General features: G+C 45.2%; 1 protein-coding gene across 1 annotated transcript in view; it reads left to right on the top strand.

The window, feature by feature from the left end:
• Positions 1 to 947: 947 nt before the first annotated feature.
• EML2 (EMAP like 2) overlaps positions 948 to 19,201 on the top strand; it is a 312,721-nt gene continuing 294,467 nt past the window's right edge. The window contains exon 1 of the mRNA XM_030218113.1: positions 948 to 1,119. Coding sequence (XP_030073973.1) covers positions 963 to 1,119 — 157 coding nt within the window. The 5' untranslated portion in view covers positions 948 to 962. The remainder of the gene's footprint in view (positions 1,120 to 19,201) is intronic.

Below are 19,201 nucleotides of genomic sequence, written 5' to 3'. Positions count from 1 at the left end.
ATCCATGTAGCTCACTACTAAGATTATATTTTATTTTTTGTTATATTTGTACCCCGTGCTTTCCCACTCATGGCAGCTCAATGTGGCTTACATGGGGCAATGATGGGTTAAGTGACTTGCCCAGAGTCACAAGGAGCTGCCTGTGCCTAAAGTGGGAATTGAACTCAGTTCCTCAGTTCCCCAGGACCAAAGTCAACCACCCTAACCACTAGGCTAGTCCTCCTGAAGCAAAGTTATTTACTACCACCGATAGGTCCTGGAGCGCCTTCCAGATGATATTCAATGTAACCTCCATGGGAGCCGAAAACTCCAAGCTGATAGCTCCTACGGGTTTAGGAGTGGCACCGCCAACTCGGGTTCAGCTGTAAATGACTTCCGTTTCAGCATAGACTCCTAACTCACTCCTTTGGAGATGGTGGTTAAATGATTCAGGAGCGATGAAGTTGTTTCCAGGTCCAAGAGTGTCGACGCTCCTTTGCCGGTGCTAATTAAAGGACTGACCAACCCAGTCATCTGTGGGCAGCTCATCGCGCAGCGGTCCCACACTTGCTGCACAGGGGACAAAACTCTGGCCATCGGCAGCTGACCCCTGATTGTCCCCTTCCTCTCAGATAAGGTAACTGCAGTTGCAGAGAGCAAATTTCAAGCAAACAAAGACAGAACTTCAGAGGACAGCTCGGCCGTTGAGCGTACAAGCTTCAGGTCGCCATCTTTCCACTCTCCCTAGTTTGGGACACTCTTTGTCTGGTTTCTCCTCAGAGGCCTGTCTGATAACCCTTCAGCATAGCCCTCTAAGTCATTGAAACACAGAAGCCCCTCGACCACTGCAAGGTGGTATCCCTCGGAGGGGACATTCTTTGGTATTTAGTGTTTTTCTTGTTATCAATGCAGTGGGTGCTTCTTTGGCAAATTCTCTCTGTCTCTTCTACCTTGCAGATGATAACCTGTCTGGCACGAGTGGAATGGAGGTGGACGATCGGATCTCATATCTGGAACAGCGGCTGCAGTTGCAGGAAGATGAGCTGCAGGTATTGAAAGCTGCTTTGGCAGATGTGTTGCGGAGGCTCAGTATTTGCGAGGAAAGTGGTGCAGCACTGCAGAGAAAAGGGAATGCCAAAGGTAAGAAAAAGCACTTCAGGAACATTGTATATGAAGCAGAGACTGTTACTTGTTTTCTCTATCCAAGCTGAGCTGCTTCTCTTACTTAGGGTAACTTTCAAAGCCATTTCCACAGGCAAAACGATTTTACTCATATAAAGCATTTCTCGGAATATCTTCCACTATCAGCATCACTTAAAGTGCTTGCAGCAAGAGCTGGTATTCCAGAGGATGGGCTGTGATCAGGAGAGGATAATAGCATGTGTAGACTGCATTTTCAAATACACACATTCTTTTCCATTCAAAATTATCCCCACAAATAGCAGGCATAATTCTGTGGGTGCTTTGTACCTGTGACAATTTTCAGTATGGAAAACATACAGCACACAAATACATCTATTTTGAAACTTGAAGCAGAACCTGCAGATTTAAAGCACTTTTTCCCATTGTGGATATATTGAAAATTACATCCAAGATCACTAGTAATGCAGAGTTCCACACTTATTATCACTACAGTTAAACAGACTTACTTTCCCCTACCACTAGTGATGCAGTTACACCACTACCATAGCCCTTACGGGTGAAGGGTGCACCTATATGTGGGTACAGTGGGTTTCTGGTGAGTTTTGGAGGGCTCACAGTTTCCTCCACAAGTGTAACAGGTGCCCTCCAAAACTCACCAGAAACCCAGGTGGGAGGTATGGGCCTGGGTCCACCTGTCTTTTAATGTATACTCTAGTGGATCCTCCTCAACTTCTATCCCACTGTCAGGTGGTGTACCTCAGGGATCTGTCCTGGGACCTCTTCTTTTCTCCATCTATACTTCTTCCCTTGGTACTCTGATCTCATCCCATGGTTTTCAGTATCATTTTTAAGCTGATCTACCTCTCCACACCAGAAATCTCAGCAGGAATCCAGGCCAAAGTATCAGCCTGCCTGTCTGACATTGCTGCCTGGATGTCTCACCACCATCTGAAACTAAACATGACCAAGACTGAGCTTCTTATCTTCCCACCTAAACAACCTCTCCTCTTCCCCCATTCTCTATTTCTGTGGATAACATTCTCATCCTTCCTGTCTCATCAGCTCGTAACCTTGGGGTCATCTTCAACTCCTCCCGCTCCTTCTCTGCACATATTCAGCAGACTGCTAAAACCTGTGTCTTTCTCTATAATATCACCAAAATTCACCCTTTTCTTTCTGAGCACACTACCAGAACCCTCATCCATACTCTTATCACCTCTTGCTTAGACTATTGCAATTTGTTTCTCACAGGTCTCCCACTTAGCCATCTCTCACCTCTTCAATCTGTTCAAAATCCTGCTGCACGACTAATATTCCACCAGTGTCGCTATGCTCATATTAGCCCTCTCCTCAAGTCACTTCACTGGCTCCCTATCCATTTCCGCATACAGTTCAAACTCCTCTTATTGACTTATAAGTGCATTCACTTTGCAGCTCCTCAGTACCTCTCCAATCTCATCTCTCCCTACACTTCTCCCCGGGAACTCTGTTCACTGGGTAAATCTCTCTTATCTGCACCCTTCTCCTCCACCGCTAACTCCAGACTCCATTCTTTTTATCTTGCTGCACCATATGCCTGGAATAGACTTCCTGAGCCTGTACGTAAAGCTCCATCTCTGGCCATCTTCAAATCTAAGCTAAAAGCCCACTTTTTTGATGCTGCTTTTAACTCCTAACCATTATTCACTTGTTCAGAACCCTTATTTTATCATCTTCTCTTTAATATTCCTTATTTCTTATTTGTCCTGTTTGTCTGTCCTAATTAGATTGTAAGCTCTGTCGAGCAGGGACTGTCTCTTCATGTTCAAGTGTACAGCGATGTGTACGTCTAGTAGCGCTACAGAAATTACAAGTAGTAGTAGTAGTAGTGCACCCACCACTAGATTACTCCTGGGACCTGCATGCTGTTCTAATGGTCCTGAGTATAACATCTGAGGCTGACATAGAGGTTGGCAAGTAATGTTTTTAATCACATTTGTGGGAGTGGGAGGGGGTTAGTGAACACCGGGGTAGTGAGGGGAGGTCACCCCTGATTCCCTCCAGTGGTCATCTGGTCATTTAGAGTACCTTTTTGTGCCTTATTCGTTATAAAAACGGGTTTAGCTCAAAACCAGTGGCATACCAAGGGGGGGGGGGCGGTGGAGGTGGTCCGCCCCTGGTGCACGCCGCTGGGGGGGGGGGTGCCGCGCGACTGTCCGCTTTGTTCGTTTCCATGCTCCCTCTGCCCCAGAACAGGAAGTAACCTGGAGTCACGCTGCACCAGGGGGGGCGCTGCACCCGGGGGGCGGGGCGCATCGGCGATCTGCCCCAGGTGTCAGGCCCGCTAGGAACGCCACTGCTCAAAATGTCTTAGTTTTAGTTTTTCTCTTTTGAAAATGAGCACCAGAGTCACTTTCTCATATCACTTGTGATGCATAGTCCCTCAGTTATCACTAGTGGCACAAAGTTACTTCCCTTTGTTGCTAGAGATGCAGAATCCCCCATCTTTTATCACTATTGCAGAGCCGGTTTTAGGATAGGGCAAGCAGAAGAGTTGCCTGGGGCACCATGTGACTAGGCCTTCATGGGCAGTCATAATACATGTGCATATTAGGAGTGTTGCACAGGCTTCCTACCCATCTAGCCCACATTGAGTGCACCCAACTTCCCACTGACCCAACCCTCCTTGATTGCATGCAAACCAGAAATGCCACAGGGTAGTATGGCCCTCCACTAATAGAATCCACTCCTTCTCTCCAGTGGGGCATTATTGACACTACCGTCTCCAGGAGGGAGCCATCTATATGCCCCCACTCCTAGGGGTGACATCTATACCGCTGCCAGGTCACTATCTACCGCAAAGTCAGCCAGAGGCCTATTTATTTAAAAACATTCTAGCCAATATTCAAAGCAGGTTAGCTGGCAGCTAACTGGTTAGATCACTTGGTCAAGGCTAGCTGCTAATTTTCAACAGCACTCGGCTGAGTGCCACTGAAATTCGCGGTTAACGCCTAACTCAAAGCCAACTAAGTTTGGGACATTCTAGGGGCAGGGTCAGCACTCAACCACTTATACTCAGCCCTTAAGCAGCCAGGTTATGCATAAATGGCACTGCATAAAGGTTTGTCCTATCTTTATGCATTAACCCATGGCTGCTTAAGTGCTGAATATTGACTTATGTGACTATTGGGCTCATTTTCAAAACAGAAAAACATCTAAAAAGTGGCATAAATCTGCATTTGGACGTTTTTCTCACCCTGGCCACTGTTGCCCATCTTTTCCTACCAGCAACCAGCTCCACACCCCTACAGCACCCAACCTCCTGCCTACCATGAGCTAACATCCTACAGCTATGGTGTGGGCAGTGCAGGCAGCCAACACAGCAAGGGGAGCAGAAGCAGTGGCTCAAACCGCAGTGATAGTGGCCATGGCGGAAAGCACAAGGATGACAAAACGGGCGACTCCAAGTCGGGCAGTGGCAGTAAATCTGAGTACTCCACATGCAGCAGCATAAGGCGGGAACAGGCGGGCAGTGAGTGTTCCACTCCAGCCAGCGAGAGTTCCGCTCGAAACCATCACAGCCTAGCAACCAGCCTCCGCTCTCACCACACCCATCACCCGCTGCATGCCTTCGGACCCCCAGGGATGCCTCTACCCTACAACCCTATGATGGTGATGGTGATGCTACCACCGCCTACCACCTCCATGGCCCCCAACCCTGCTGCCTCAGTGCCACCTGGTGCACCCCCGGTTCATGACTTGGCATCAGTGCCCCCGGAACTGACTGCCAGCCACCAGTCCTTCCACATGGCTAATTTCTAGATGTTTTTCTATGAAGTCCGTTAGAAGTGCATTGAAATCACAAGGGTGTGTGTCAGGAGCATGTTAAGGGCGGCATCTGAGCGATCCTAACACTTGGACGTTTTTCAGCCATAATGGAACAAAACAAAACCGTCCAGGACTAAAACTAAGATGTTTTGAGCTAGACCTGTTTTTATATTGAATAAGGCACGAAAAGGTGCCCCAAATGACAAGATGACCACTGGAGGGAATCAGGATGACCTCACCCTACTACCCCAATGGTCACTAACCCCCTCTCACCCAAAACAAATGTGATTAAAAGATACTTGCCAGTCTCTATGCCAGCCTCAGATATTATACTCAGGTCCATTAGAACAGCATGCAGGTCCCTGGAGTAGTCTAGTAGTGGTGCAGTGCACTGCAGACAGGTACTACTACTACTACTACTACTATTTAGCATTTTTATAGCGCTACAAGGCATACGCAGCGCTGCACAAACATAGAAGAAAGACAGTCCCTGCTCAAAGAGCTTACAATCTAATAGACAAAAAATAAATAAAGTAAGCAAATCAAATCAATTAATGTGGATGGGAAGGAAGAGAGGAGGGTAGGTGGAGGCGAGTGGTTACAAGTGGTTACGAGTCAAAAGCAATGTTAAAGAGGTGGGCTTTCAGTCTAGATTTAAAGGTGGCCAAAGATGGGGCAAGACATAGGGGCTCAGGAAGTTTATTCCAGGCATAGGGTGCAGCGAGACAGAAGGTGCGAAGTCTGGAGTTGGCAGTAGTGGAGAAGGGAACAGATAAGAAGGATTTATCCATGGAGCGGAGTGCACAGAAAGGGGTGTAGGGAAGGACGAGTGTGGAGAGATACTGGGGAGCAGCAGAGTGAATACATTTATAGGTTAGTAGAAGAAGTTTGAACAGGATGCGAAAACGGATAGGGAGCCAGTGAAGGGTCTTGAGGAGAGGGGTAGTATGAGTAAAGCGACCCTGGCGGAAGATGAGACGGGCAGCAGAGTTTTGAACTGACTGGAGAGGGGAGAGGTGACTAAGTGGGAGGCCAGCAAGAAGCAGATTGCAGTAGTCTAAACGAGAGGTGACAAGGGTGTGGATGAAGGTTTTGGTAGAGTGCTCGGAAAGAAAGGGGCGGATTTTACGGATGTTGTAAAGAAAGAAACGACAGGTCTTGGCAATCTGCTGGATATGAGCAGAGAAGGAGAGAGAAGAGTCAAAGATGACCCCAAGGTTTCGAGCTGAGGAGACAGGGAGAATGAGAGAGCCATCAACAGAAATAGAAAACGGGGGGAGCGGGGAGGTGGGTTTGGGGGGGAAAATGAGAAGCTCGGTTTTGGTCATATTTAATTTCAGGTGGCGTTGAGACATCCAGACAGCGATGTCAGACAAGCACGCTGAAACTTTGGTTTGGATGCAAGGTGAGATATCAGGGGTAGAAAGGTAGATTTGAGAGTCATCAACATAGAGATGGTAGGAAAAGCCATGGGATGAGATTAATGAGCCAAGGGAAGAAGTGTAGATAGAAAAAAGGAGGGGACCAAGAACAGAACCCTGAGGTACGCCGACAGGCAGAGGGATAGAAGTAGAAGAGGAGCCACCAGAGTGAACACTAAAGGTGCGGAGGGAGAGGTAGGAAGAGAACCAGGAAAGGACAGAGCCCTGGAATCCAAGTGAGGACAGGGTATCGAGAAGTATGCTGTGATCGACAGTGTCAAACGCAGCGGAAAGATCAAGAAGAATGAGGATGGAATATTGACCTCTGGATTTAGCCAGTAATAGGTCATTGGAGACTTTAGTAAGCGCAGTTTCGGTTGAGTGGAGAGGGCGAAAACCAGATTGTAGTGGGTCAAGAATAGCATGTGAGGAGAGAAAATCAAGGCAGCGGCGGTGAACAGCATGCTCAAGTAATTTGGAGAGAAAAGGAAGGAGGGAGATGGGTCGGTAATTAGAGGGACAAGTAGGGTCGAGTGAAGGCTTCTTAAGGAGAGGTGTGACCACAGCATGTTTAAAGGTAGCAGGGACAGTCGCAGTGGAAAGTGAGAGGTTGAGAATGTGACAGATAAAAGGAATAAGAGTAGGAGAGATGGCATTAAGAGGGTGGGTGGAAATGGGATCAGAGGAACAGGTGGTACATTTTGAGGAAGAAAGGAGAAGTGTAGTTTCCTCAATAGTAACTTCAGGAAAGGAGGAAAGGGAATGAGGGGAAGGAGAGAGAGGGGAACGGACTAGTGGAGGGAGAGCTGGTGAGGTAGAGAAAGCTAGGTTTATATTTTGAACCTTGTTGTGAAAGAATTCAGCAAGGGTCTGAGGAGATAATGAAGGGGGAGTTGGGGGAGGGGGCACCTTGAGGAGAGAGTTCAATGTGGTGAAGAGAAGTCGAGGATTAGAGCCAAGAGAGTTGGTCAGTTGGATATAATAATCCTGTTTGGCACGTAAAAGAGCAGATTGGAAGGAGGTCAGCATGAACTTAAAGTGTAAGAAATCAGCAAGGGCCCGAGATTTCCGCCAGAGGCGTTCGGCGGAGCGGGTACAGGAACGTAGGTAGCGGATATTAGAAGTTTGTTTGGTAACATCTGGAAAAACCCAGATTTCCCCCCCATAAAATGGGGTTTGTAGATTCTTCAAGGCCATCTTCCTAACAGATTCCAAATCTTGCTGAAATATGAATGAAACTAGCAAAGTTTGCCGCTCAGTTATATCAGACATCGAGGTTTCCAGTAATTCTGATACATTTAAGTCCGGTTGCGCCGACCTTTGTGCTTCTTTCTTTATAGGCAGGTAATAAATTTTATTCACTGGAGGTATATTTTCTGAGGTAAATTTTCTACCAAATACCTTTTAAAAATTTCTAATGGGGTATATATGGAAGTCCGTGGAAAATTCAAAAGTCGTAAATTTAGCCTCCTGTTATAATTCTCAAAGTATTCCAGCTTATTGTTTATCAGCATATTGTCTTGTATTAATTTAACTGAGGTTTCCTTCAATTTAGAATTTTCAATTGACAAATTTTTAATATTTTCAGTTACCTCATTTTCCATAGAAGTAAATGCAATAGTTAATTCCTTTACATTACCCACTAACGGTTCAATCTTGCTGGTTGATATCATCACCGTCTGTAGAGTCTCCCATATCACCTCAAGGGTCACCGCCGGCGAGGAGACTTGAGATTATTCTGGTCTCTGTGCCGTCTTAATACTCTCAGCCTTTGCTGTTATAAAGGCCTCGGCTGTAGCATCGAAGTGGGGACCCAGTTGTAGCTCTCCTCTCCTGTCATCTCGGTTTGGGGCTACACCTCCATCATCAACCTCAGCCGGTTGCGGTGGTGGTAAATGGACTGGGGGGGGGGGGGGGGGGGGACAATGAAACATCCTGCCCATGGAGCTCAGCCTCTCCTTGGGCAATGAGCTCAGCAGGGCTTCCCAGCATCAAAACAGGGGTTCCCGCGAGGAAACGTTCGATAGTAGGCTGTGTTGGAGTCGAAGTTAGTACCGGCAGGGCTCGGGTTCTCAAAAATCCCTTCCTCTTGATATGTGGTATTGTTGAAACAATAAGGTAAGAGTCTTTAACAAGAAAAATCAACCCGGAGGAATTGGTTACAACAGCACTACCGAGGGCTCACCCGCAGTACGATGTTGCTGCCGCCATCTTGCTCCACCCCCGTAATAATTCTTTTTCTCTCCTACATCCTAATGGCTTGATTTTGTGCGTTTTGCACTTGGACATTTTTTTTTTAATGGACCAAAAAACAAAACGTCCAAATTGCAAAACCTTGTTGAAAACAGTATTTTCGGAAAAAAAAAAAAAAAAGATGTTTTTCTTTTTTGAAAATGAACTTTTTCCTATTCAGATTTTGGACATTTTTTGCAAAACGTCCAAAGTTGGACTTAGTCATATCAAAAATGCCCCTCTATGTGTTACAGACATGCTATTTCACATGCATTCAGCTCACACACGTAAGGGGCTCGATCTCATGCATTGGCTCCCTCCCTGGTATTGTCTCACCTCTTTCTCCCCTTCCCTCCCCCATTCCATTCTGTGGGTCCAGCATCTCCCCTTCCCTTCCCTCTGTTCCCCTCTCCCACCTCCACGGACCCTAAAAGCTTGCCTGTTCACCAGCACTTTTACATCAGGCTCTCTCTGACCAGCACCAACTTCCTGTTGCTGAGTGGGCAGGACACAGCAGAGGGAAAGAAGCCTCAGAGCTGCTAGAGAGAACTTGAAGTAAGTAGTGCTGACAAACCTGAAAGTCTGTAGGGCCCGCGTGATGGGGGGTGGCAGAGGGAAGGGAAGACGCCAAACACACAGGAGAAAGAAGGTGGGAATGCTGCACTTGAATAGCAGGGAAGGGAGAGGGGGAACTGAGAAGGAATGGGGGAAATGCTGCATTTAGATCAGAGGGAATGGGGGGGGGGGTGGGAATGCTGCACTTGGATAGAAGGGGAGGGAGAGGGGAAAATGTACATGAAGAGAAGGGAGGAGGGAAATGATGCTCTTGGATAGAAGGGAAGGGAGAAGGGGAAATGCTGCACATGAACAGAAGAAAAGGAAGCGGGGGAAATGCTACACATGGGTGGAAGAAAAGTGAGAGAGTCAGGGGAGGAGAAAGGAAAGAATGCCAAGGTGGTGGTGGGGGGAGAAGAAGATAGTGGGGGGGGGGGGGGGAGAGAAGAAGTGATATGAAGATGGCGGGGGAGGGGAGGAAAGAAGGAAGGAAGAAGTGCTGGACCTGCAAAGGAGAGACATAACAGGAATGAGGAAAGAGAGAGGAGCACTTGCTGGAACCTTGGGGGGGGGGGGGCAGAAGGAGGAAAGAGATGATGGCTTATGTGGGGGGAAGACAGGAGGGAAGGAAGAGAGAGAGAGAGATGCTGGCATATGAATTGGGAACATAAGGATATAGAAGTGTTATTGAATAGGGCAAGTATAGGGACACAGAGATGGGACATGCTCAACATGGTGGGAAAATAGGGGCAAGAACAGAGTAGAATAGATAGGAACACAGCGAGAAGATGGATGGTTGACATGGAGAGAAAAAAAGTGCCAAATGGACAAGGAGTGACAAGATACATGAACAGTTTGATCGATCTTCCAGCCAGAAACGGGACCAAATCTTCTCAAACATTTCTCAATCTTCACCTTCCCAATTGCAAAGGTCTCAAATACAAAACCTACTACGCATCCAACTTCTCTGTTATAGGCAGCCAACTCTGGAACGCCATACTCAGACACATCCGAACAACCAAAGAACACATACCCTTCCGCAAGCTGCTGAAAACCTACCTCTTCAAACAAGCCTATCCAAATGACCCAACTTAATTCACGAACCTAATCCACACCACTACCATTATCCTTACATTAAACCCTCCCCCACATCTCTTCCTCTTGTCCTACTCTATACAATTATGTTATTTCTGTGATACTTTAAATCATACATTGTAACTCTGTACCATACTTTGTAAACCGCACTGAACCTGCATTGTAACTCTGTACTATACTTTGTAAGCCGCGCTGAACCTGCTAACAGCGTGAAAGAGCGGGGTATAAATGCTACAAATAAATAAATAAATAGTTAAGAGAAGACAAGAGGAAAGCAGAAACCAGAAGCCTGGGACCAAGACTATTAAAGAAATAATGACCAGAGGATAAAGGTAGAAAAAAGAACATTATTTTCTATTTATTAATTCGAATATGTCAGTTTTTGGAATGTGTATCTGCCAGAACTGGTTTTGGACTTGGCTGGGGCCCCTCAATCATTTTCCTTCAATCTCCATCATAGTGGTGGTAAATCTCCAGCTTTGAGATAGGCCACTCTTGGCATCTTTGGTGTTGGCTGGCTGAAAAGCCTGGACAGGGCCTGGCTCTGAATACCTGGGAATGACCGTCATGGGTTAGCAAAATGCCCACTACTATCGGCTGAATACTGACCCCATTTGTCCTTCATCAATCCATATTATTCTTATCATGACTAACTAAAAGAAAAATAACAGGTTTGATATACAAAGCGGATCAGCTGAATATTGACCCCATTTGTGCTTCATCAATCCATTTCATACTTATCATGACTCACTAAAAGAAAAACAATGAGTTTGACATTCAAAGCAATTCAACTGGCCAGAAATGGCTCCTGGCCAGTTAAATTGCTTGTTTGGGGCTAACCAGTCATATTCACTGGCACTTAACCGGATAGCACTGTTGAAAATGTCCAGTTAGTGCCCAACTTGAAACCAGCTATTTTAGGGGTGTTCTGGGGGCAGTCATAGGGTTACCATATGGCTCCAGAAAAAGGAGGACGGATTGAGCCAGCCGGGTTTTACTTCCATTGCTTTCAATGGAAGTAATTGAGCCAGCTGGGTTTTACTTCCATTGCTTGGAAAGCAATGGAAGTAAAACCCGGCTGGCTCAATCCGTCCTCCTTTTTCTGGAGCCATATGGTAACCCTAGGCAGTCAGCACTTGGCTGGTTAAAGAGATGGACTCATAACCCTCCAATTTGTCCCCTTCATTCACAGGACCACAAAAGTTTGTAATAGCATCATCAAAAGGGTATAGGTTGGAGAGGGCAAAAGTAGTCCTCATTGCTACACCGTTCTTTTGTAGAAAAAAACTGTTCTTAAACTGAAAGATGTTTTCTTTTAAAGCAATTTCCTTACCAAAGCTGTTAAGAAATTAGTGGGTACCTGATGAGGTCTAAGTCTCTCTTCCAAACTTTGTGTGATTATAGTTAAACACTCATCTTATGGTAAACACATGTATATTTAATCACCACTCTGACCTCATGTGCAACTTTCTTTAAAATAGTCCCCTTATTTTCTGACTCCTCTTACTCCTTACCTCTTAATCTCATACCTATCTATATGTTCTTTCTTTGCTTACACTATGCTGTCTATTAAAATGTTTTATTGTGTATTATGCTAGCATTATAATGTAGCATACTATCCTGCTTATAATCAAAATAGAAAAACACCTATATTGTGACCCAAATCAGGAGATAGACGTTTATCTCACAAAAACGAATAAAGCGGTATAATCGAAAGCCGAATTTGGACGTTTTCAACTGCACTCCGTCGCGGATGCGGACAAAGTTGATGGGGGCGTGTCGAAGGCATGGTGAAGGTGGAACTGGGGCGTGGTTATCGGCCGATCAGAGATGGGTGCCTTTCGCCGATAATGGAAAAAAAATATGCGTTTTTAGCGAGAATTTAGGGCACTTTTCATGGACCCTGTTTTTCCACGAATAAGGCCCCAAAAAGTGCCCTAAATGACCAGATGACCACTGGAGGGAATCGGGGATGACCTCCCCTGACTCACCCAGTGGTCACAAACCCCCTCCCACCACAAAAATATGCCGTTTCACAACTTTTTATTTTCACCCTCAAATGTCATACCCACCTCCCTGGCAGCAGTATGCAGGTCACTGGAGCAGTTATTAGGGGGTGCAGTGGACTTCAGGCAGGTGGACCCAGGCCCATCCCCCCCACCTGTTACACTTGTGCTGGTAAATGGGAGCCCTCCAAACCGCCCCCCCAAACCCACTGTACCCACATGTAGGTGCCCCCCTTCACCCCTTAGGGCTATAGTAATGGTGTAGACTTGTGGGCGGTGGGTTTTGAGGGGGATTTGGGGGGCTCAACACCCAAGGGAAGGGTGCTATGCACCTGGGAGCTCTTTTACCTTTTTTTTTGTTTTTGTAAAAGTGCCCCCTAGGGTGCCCGGTTGGTGTCCTGGCATGTGAGGGGGACCAGTGCACTACGACTCCTGGCCCCTCCCACGAACAAATGCCTTGGATTTATTCGTTTTTGAGCTGGGCGCTTTCGGTTTCCATTATCGCTGAAAAACAAAAACGCCCAGCTCAAAAAAAGATAAACGTCCATGTTTTTCGAAAATATGCTTCGGTCCGCCCCTTCACGGACCCGTTCTCGGAGATAAACGCCCATGGAGATAGACGTTTCCGTTCGATTATGCCCCTTTATGCCATACTTTGTATTGTTGTTTGAATATTTTTACTGCTGTAATTGTCTGTTGCTCATGTTTGATTTGTTCTTACTGTACACCGTCTTGAGTGAATTCCTTCAAAAAGGCGGTAAATAAATCAAAATAAATAAATAAATAAATAATAAGTACTGATATTCAACACTTAACTGGCCAGGTTAATCACATAAATAGGATCGTACTTAACTATGTTTTCAGCAGCTCTGTAAATCCAGAAATTCAATGCTGGAGCCTGGTCATAGTCCAGCATTGATTTTCTGGGGATAACGCTTGCAGCAGTCAGCAAAACACTGATTGCTGCTGGATGAATATTGGGCCCAATGGGCCTAATATTCAAAAAAACCTGATAGCCCTATATTCAAAGGATTTATGCTCTTAACCTTGAGAATTATGGTGGCAATTCTATAAAAGTTATTCACCAATAGCATATCCAAAATCAACATCGGGTCTCCCAAAAGCCGGGAATCCACTCAGCAATATTCTAACAGGCACATCCATGGCACTGATGGGGAGTGTGTTTGGTGCATAGAGGAGAGCGTGTACTGTATGGGACTAGGAAACATCCACAGAAGATGTATGTGGATGGCACAAAAATGAGGCACCCAGACCTGGCGCGTTGTTTGATGTGTTGTGCTGCTGGTTGGCATCTCAGTGCATGATCAGACCTCACTCATCCTCTAACTAGCAACCTCTCTACCCTCACTTAACCCTCTACAGCCCCATTAACAATCACTCTGCTCCATTTTGTCCTTTTCTACAAAACACCTTCTTCAGCTCTTTAAATACCTGCCCCCTTCCCTCCTCAGCTCCCTCTCAGCCCCTCCACTTAATCTCTCTGTGCAATAGCCATTGCTCCTGTGGGCCTTTGCTTTGCTGAGAGACAACAGAGAAGAAGGAAGGCCCTTGTGCAGAGGGTGTACAAGCCCCAAACACAGTTTGTAGACTGGACAAAGGAGCCATGTATATGCAGGTTCGAATTTGATAAGGATACTATGGTATACCTGTGCAATCAGCTGGAGAAGTACCTAGAGCCAAACTCAAAGAACGTTCCATCTCTGAGGTTTTAGCTGGTCATCCCGACTCCAGTTGTTGACCCCCCCCCCCGCCAAGAAGACCTTCTTTGGCGCTAACGCCTCTTGGCCCCAACCACTGAACAAACTGATCCATCGAAATACCAAGAGCCAAGGTAGGGGGTTCAGAGGGAAAAACCCTCACTTTGCCCTTCCAGTTGACCATTTCAAGACAAATCTAAACAAAAAAACGACAGCATCAGAGCACACTCAAAGTACAGTGGCTATCTTCGATCCCACCTTTTTCAGTTGTAGCAAAGCGAGTTTTATGTATTTGTTTATTTATTTATTCATTCATTCATGACATTTATACCCCACATTAGCCTGAAATAGGCTCAAGTGCAATGTGGCTTACAAACAAACAATAAAACATAATAAAGTATAGAATATAACACAAATTACAATAACTTCAAGAAGCAAATTAATACATGTGCTGTAAGTAACCAGGGATTTAGACTATCTCAAGGACAAACAAATAATTAAGGGTGGATAGATAAGAGCATAATTAGGCAGAACTAGATGGAAAATGAGATTAAAGAAAAGGGTTTGGGTAAAATTCAAATAGAGAAAGGCCAGACTGAAGAAATGTGTTTTTAGAAGGCTTCTAAAAATTAGGTAATCATCTGTAAACTTGATTGATTCAGGAAAAGAATTCCACATTTTGGTGCCTTGATAGGAGAAATTAGCAGAGTGAATTGTTTTATATATCAAATTCTTACAGATAGGGAAATGTAAGACAAGATATTTTCTAGATGATGAAACAGCATTACAAGGGGGTAATTCAATAAGATTAGTCATATGTACTGGGGCTTGACCAAACAGGATTTGGTGAATGAAAACGTTTAATTTGAAATATATTCTATCTCTTATTGCCAATGTATCTCATGTAAAAGAGGAGTGGCTTTGGTGAAGCGAAGAGATCTACATATAAGATGAGCAGCAGTATTTTGAGCAGTATGTAATTTTTTTAGAGGACCACCTTTAAGTCCAGCATAGATGGAATTGCAATAGTTGTTTGTGGTGAGCACAAGGGGTATTTAGGTACAGTGGGCATTTTCCTGTCCCTAAAGGACTTACATTCTAAGTTTGTACCTGGGACAATGGAGGCTTAAATATTCTATAATGAAATCTGGGTGTCCAGATTGCTGTTGTAGAATAGGATCTCACTGCATAACATTGGGGTACCTAAAAGAATGCACCCACTTGTAGAAATGTCCCTTAACCCCTGGATTCTATATATGGTGCTGAAATGTCAGCACCAAAATTTCAATGTAGATCCAAGATGCACATGCAACTTAATTGACTAACTAGCTCATAACGATCAATTAATTGTCATTAAGAATCAATTATTGACTAATTTGGATTTTCACGCACATCTGCTTTCATGCTATTCTATAACACTGGGTGCCTAAATTCATAAGAACATAAGCATTGCCATACTGAGACAGACTGAAAGTCCATCAAGCCCCATATCCTGTTTCCAACAGTGGCCAATCAAGGTCTCAAGTACCTAGCAAGATTTCAAAACTGTAAAACAGATTTTATGCTGGCTATCCTAGAAATAAACAGTGGATTTTCCCAAGTTCATCTAAATAATTTCTTATGGACTTTGCTATACAAACCTTTTTTAAATCCTGCTAAACTAGCTGCTGTTACCACATTCTCTGGCAATGAATTCCAGTGTTTAATTATTCATTGAGTGAAGAAATATTTTCTTTGATTCGTTTTAAGTTTACTACTTAGTAGCTTCTTTGCATGCCCTCTAGTCCTAGTATTTTTGGAAAATGTAAATAAGCGATTCACATCAACCTGTTCCACTCCACTCAGTATTTTATAAACCTCTCTCATATCTCCCCTCAGCTGTCTCTTCTCCAAGCTGAAAAGTCCTACCTGCTTTAGCCTTTCCTCATAGGGAAGTCATCCCACCCCCTTTATCATTTTCATTATCCTTCTCTGTACCTTTTCTAATTCCACTATATCTTTTTTGAGATGCGGTGACCAGAACTGCACACGTATTTGAGGTGCGGTTGCACCATGAAGCAATATAAAGGCGCTATAACATCCTCAGTTTTGTTTTCCATTCCTTTCCTAATAATTCCTAACATTCTATTTGCTTTCTTAGAGGGTTTCAATGTATCATCAATGATGACACCTAGATCCTTTTCCTGGGTGGTAACTTCTAATATGGAACCTTGCATCTTGTAACTATGGTTTGGGTTCCTCTTTCCCACATGCATCACTTTGCACTTGCTCACATTAAAAAGTCATATACCACTTGGATGCCTAGTCTCCCAGTCTCGTTAGGTCCTTTTGTAATTTTTCACAATCCTCTTGCAATTTAACAACTTTGAATAACTTTGTGTAGTCAGCAAATTTAATTACCTCACTAGTTACTCCCATCTCTAGATCGTTTATAAATATGTTAAAAAGCAGTGGACCCAGCACAGACCCCTGGGGAACCCCACTATCTACGCTTCTCCATTGAAAATACTGACCATTTAATCCTACTCTCTGTTTTCTATCTTCTAACCAGTTTTTAATCCACAATAGGACATTGCCTCGTATCCAGTGGTGTGCTAGAGCTGGCTCGCAAGAGCTGGTTGTTACATTTTTTGCCAACTTGCGAGCCAGTTGTTCTTGAGGGCGAGCTGGGTCTCCTGCCTCCCTCCCTCCCTCCCAGCTACAGGCTCGCTCCCTCCCAGCTACAGGCTCGCTCCCTCCCCTCCCCTTCCTCCCTTTGTCCAGCGAATTCTTCGAGGCAGGCAGGAAAGATCCCCAGTCTTGCCTGCCCACTGCCAGCGCTGACCTTCCCCCGCTACCAGATCGCTCTTTTAAAATGGCCGTCGAGACTTCAAGCGGTGGCCTTGCGAGACTTCTGCTGAAGTCTTGGAGGCTGCCCTTGTAAGTCTCGATGGCCATTTTGAAGAGCGAACCAGCAGCGGGGGAGAGTCAGCGCCGGCAGTGGGCAGGAAAGACTGGGGATCTTTCCTGCCTGCCCCAAAGAATCCGCTGGACAACCTGGGTGGCTGGAGGGGGGGCAGGGGAGGGAAGGGAGTCGCTGGACATGGGTGGCTGGAGGGGGCAGGGGAGAGAAGGGAGTTGCTGGGCATGGGTGGCTGGAGGGGAGGGCAGGGGAGAGGAGGGTCGCTGGGCATGGGTGGCTGGAGGGGGGCAGGGGAGAGAGGAGAGTCGCTGGACATGGGTGAGGGCAGGGGAGAGGAAGGTCGCTGGACATGGGTGGATGGAGGGGAGGGCAGGGGGAGAGAAGGGTTGCTGGACATGGGTGGATGGAGGGCAAGGGAGAGGAGGGTCACTGGGCATGGGTGGATGCAGGGGAGAGGAGGGTCACTGGGCATGGGTGGATGGAGGGCAGGGCAGGGGAGAGAGAAGAAATGTTGGACATGGATGGAGGGGAGGGAAGGAGATGAGATGAGGGAAAAGGAAGAGAGGAGAACAACTGCACATGGATGAGGAAAATAGGCAGAAACTGGATCCATGGGACAGTCAAGTCTGCGGAGGACCAGAAATGAAGAAGAGAGGAGGAAAGGAAAGAAATAAATGGAAAGATTTAGATAGCAGCAGAATCAGATACTGGGCCAGCATGATCAGAAAAACAAAGTCACCAGACAACAAAGGTAGAAAAAATCATTTTATTTTCATTATAGTGTTTGGAATATGTCCACTTTGAGAATCAAGTGCTAAACATTAAAAGTTTATATTTATTTACTTATTTATGGAATTTTGTCGCACATTAAAAATGAATCAGATGTGAACCTGGGATCATTTAAATTTTTTTTCCTGGAGTAATGCATTGCCCCCCCCCCCCCCCCCCCCCCCCGCAGGCTCTCTCCCCAGCTATAGCCAGCTCTGCAATTTTGTTTGGTGGGGGGGCGCAGAGGGGGACTGGGGAGAGAGCCTGTTGTTAAACATTTACCAGCACACCACTGCTCATATCCCATGACTTTCTAATTTCCTCAGGAGTCTTTCATGAGGTACTTTGTCAAATGCTTTTTGAAAATCCAGATACACAATATTGACTGGCTTGCCTTTATCCACATGCGTATTCACCTCTTCAAAGAAATATAGTAGATTGGTGAGGCAAGATTTCCCTTGACTAAATCCATGTTGGCTTTGTCTCATTAATTCATGCTTATGTATATGCTCTGCAATTTTGTTCTTTATAGTAGTCTCTACCATTTTGCCCAGCACAGAAGTCAGGCTCACCGGTCTGTAATTTCCCGGATCACCTTTGGAATCCTTTTTAAAAATCAGCATTATGTTGGCCACCCTCCAATCTTCTGGTGCCATGCTTGATTTTAAAGATAAATTACATTTTACTAAAAATAGTTCTGCAAGTTCAATTTTCAATTCTAACAGTACTCATAGTGCACAATTCAAAAGGGACATGGCCAGGGGAGAGGCATAGGTGAGTCAGAGGCATTCCAAAAATTTGTGAATAGAACCATTTATGTGCAGGTGTAAATACTAGCGCTCAACTTTAGGTGTGGGTATCGGGTCTAAGCGCTATTCTATAAAGAACGCTCATCCCAGAGTGCCCTTGATAGAATAGTGCTTAGCACCAAATTTTTCTGGTGCCAATTTTTGAACACCATTTATAGAATTCCCCCCTAAGTGACTTACCCAAGATGACATGGAACTGCAGTGGGATTTGAACTGGGTTTCCCCATTGTTCTAACCATGAGTGTACTTCTCCTAATGGTTATAGTATCTGGATCAAGAAGCACTATATAAAAACCAGCACACAGACCAACCACACAACATTATCTTGAAGAAGGCCACAGCAAGATTGTTGAAATATCAGTCAAGCAAACTTGGATGCAGCACCAAATGGACAGCTTCAAGAACCATGATACCAGCTTGCCTAAGGAGCATATTTTCAAAGCATGTGGATGACTCAAAATGCCCAAATGGGCATCCATGTAATCAAAATGTCCAAATCCTAATTTTGCAAAAGCAGAAAAGGGACATACAACACTGCAGCATGTCCATAAATGGCACTATTCTATAACACTGCTCACAAATTTTTGGAATTCTTCCAGTAGGTGGAACATAAGGACAGAGCCGGACAGACTTCTATGGTCTATGTCCTAGAAACGCCAATGAAAGACTCGTAATAAAGTATATAATATCACATTCATTGTTGATTTAATCATGAATTGATAATGAATGTGACTGTTGGGCAGACTGGATGGATCTTTCAGGTCTT

This window comes from Microcaecilia unicolor, chromosome 11, assembly GCF_901765095.1.
Source record: "Microcaecilia unicolor chromosome 11, aMicUni1.1, whole genome shotgun sequence".
In the NCBI taxonomy this organism is placed as follows: Eukaryota; Metazoa; Chordata; class Amphibia; order Gymnophiona; family Siphonopidae; genus Microcaecilia; species Microcaecilia unicolor.
Note: the sequence above shows the minus strand (reverse complement) of the source record. Positions and strands in the feature narration are given on the sequence as shown.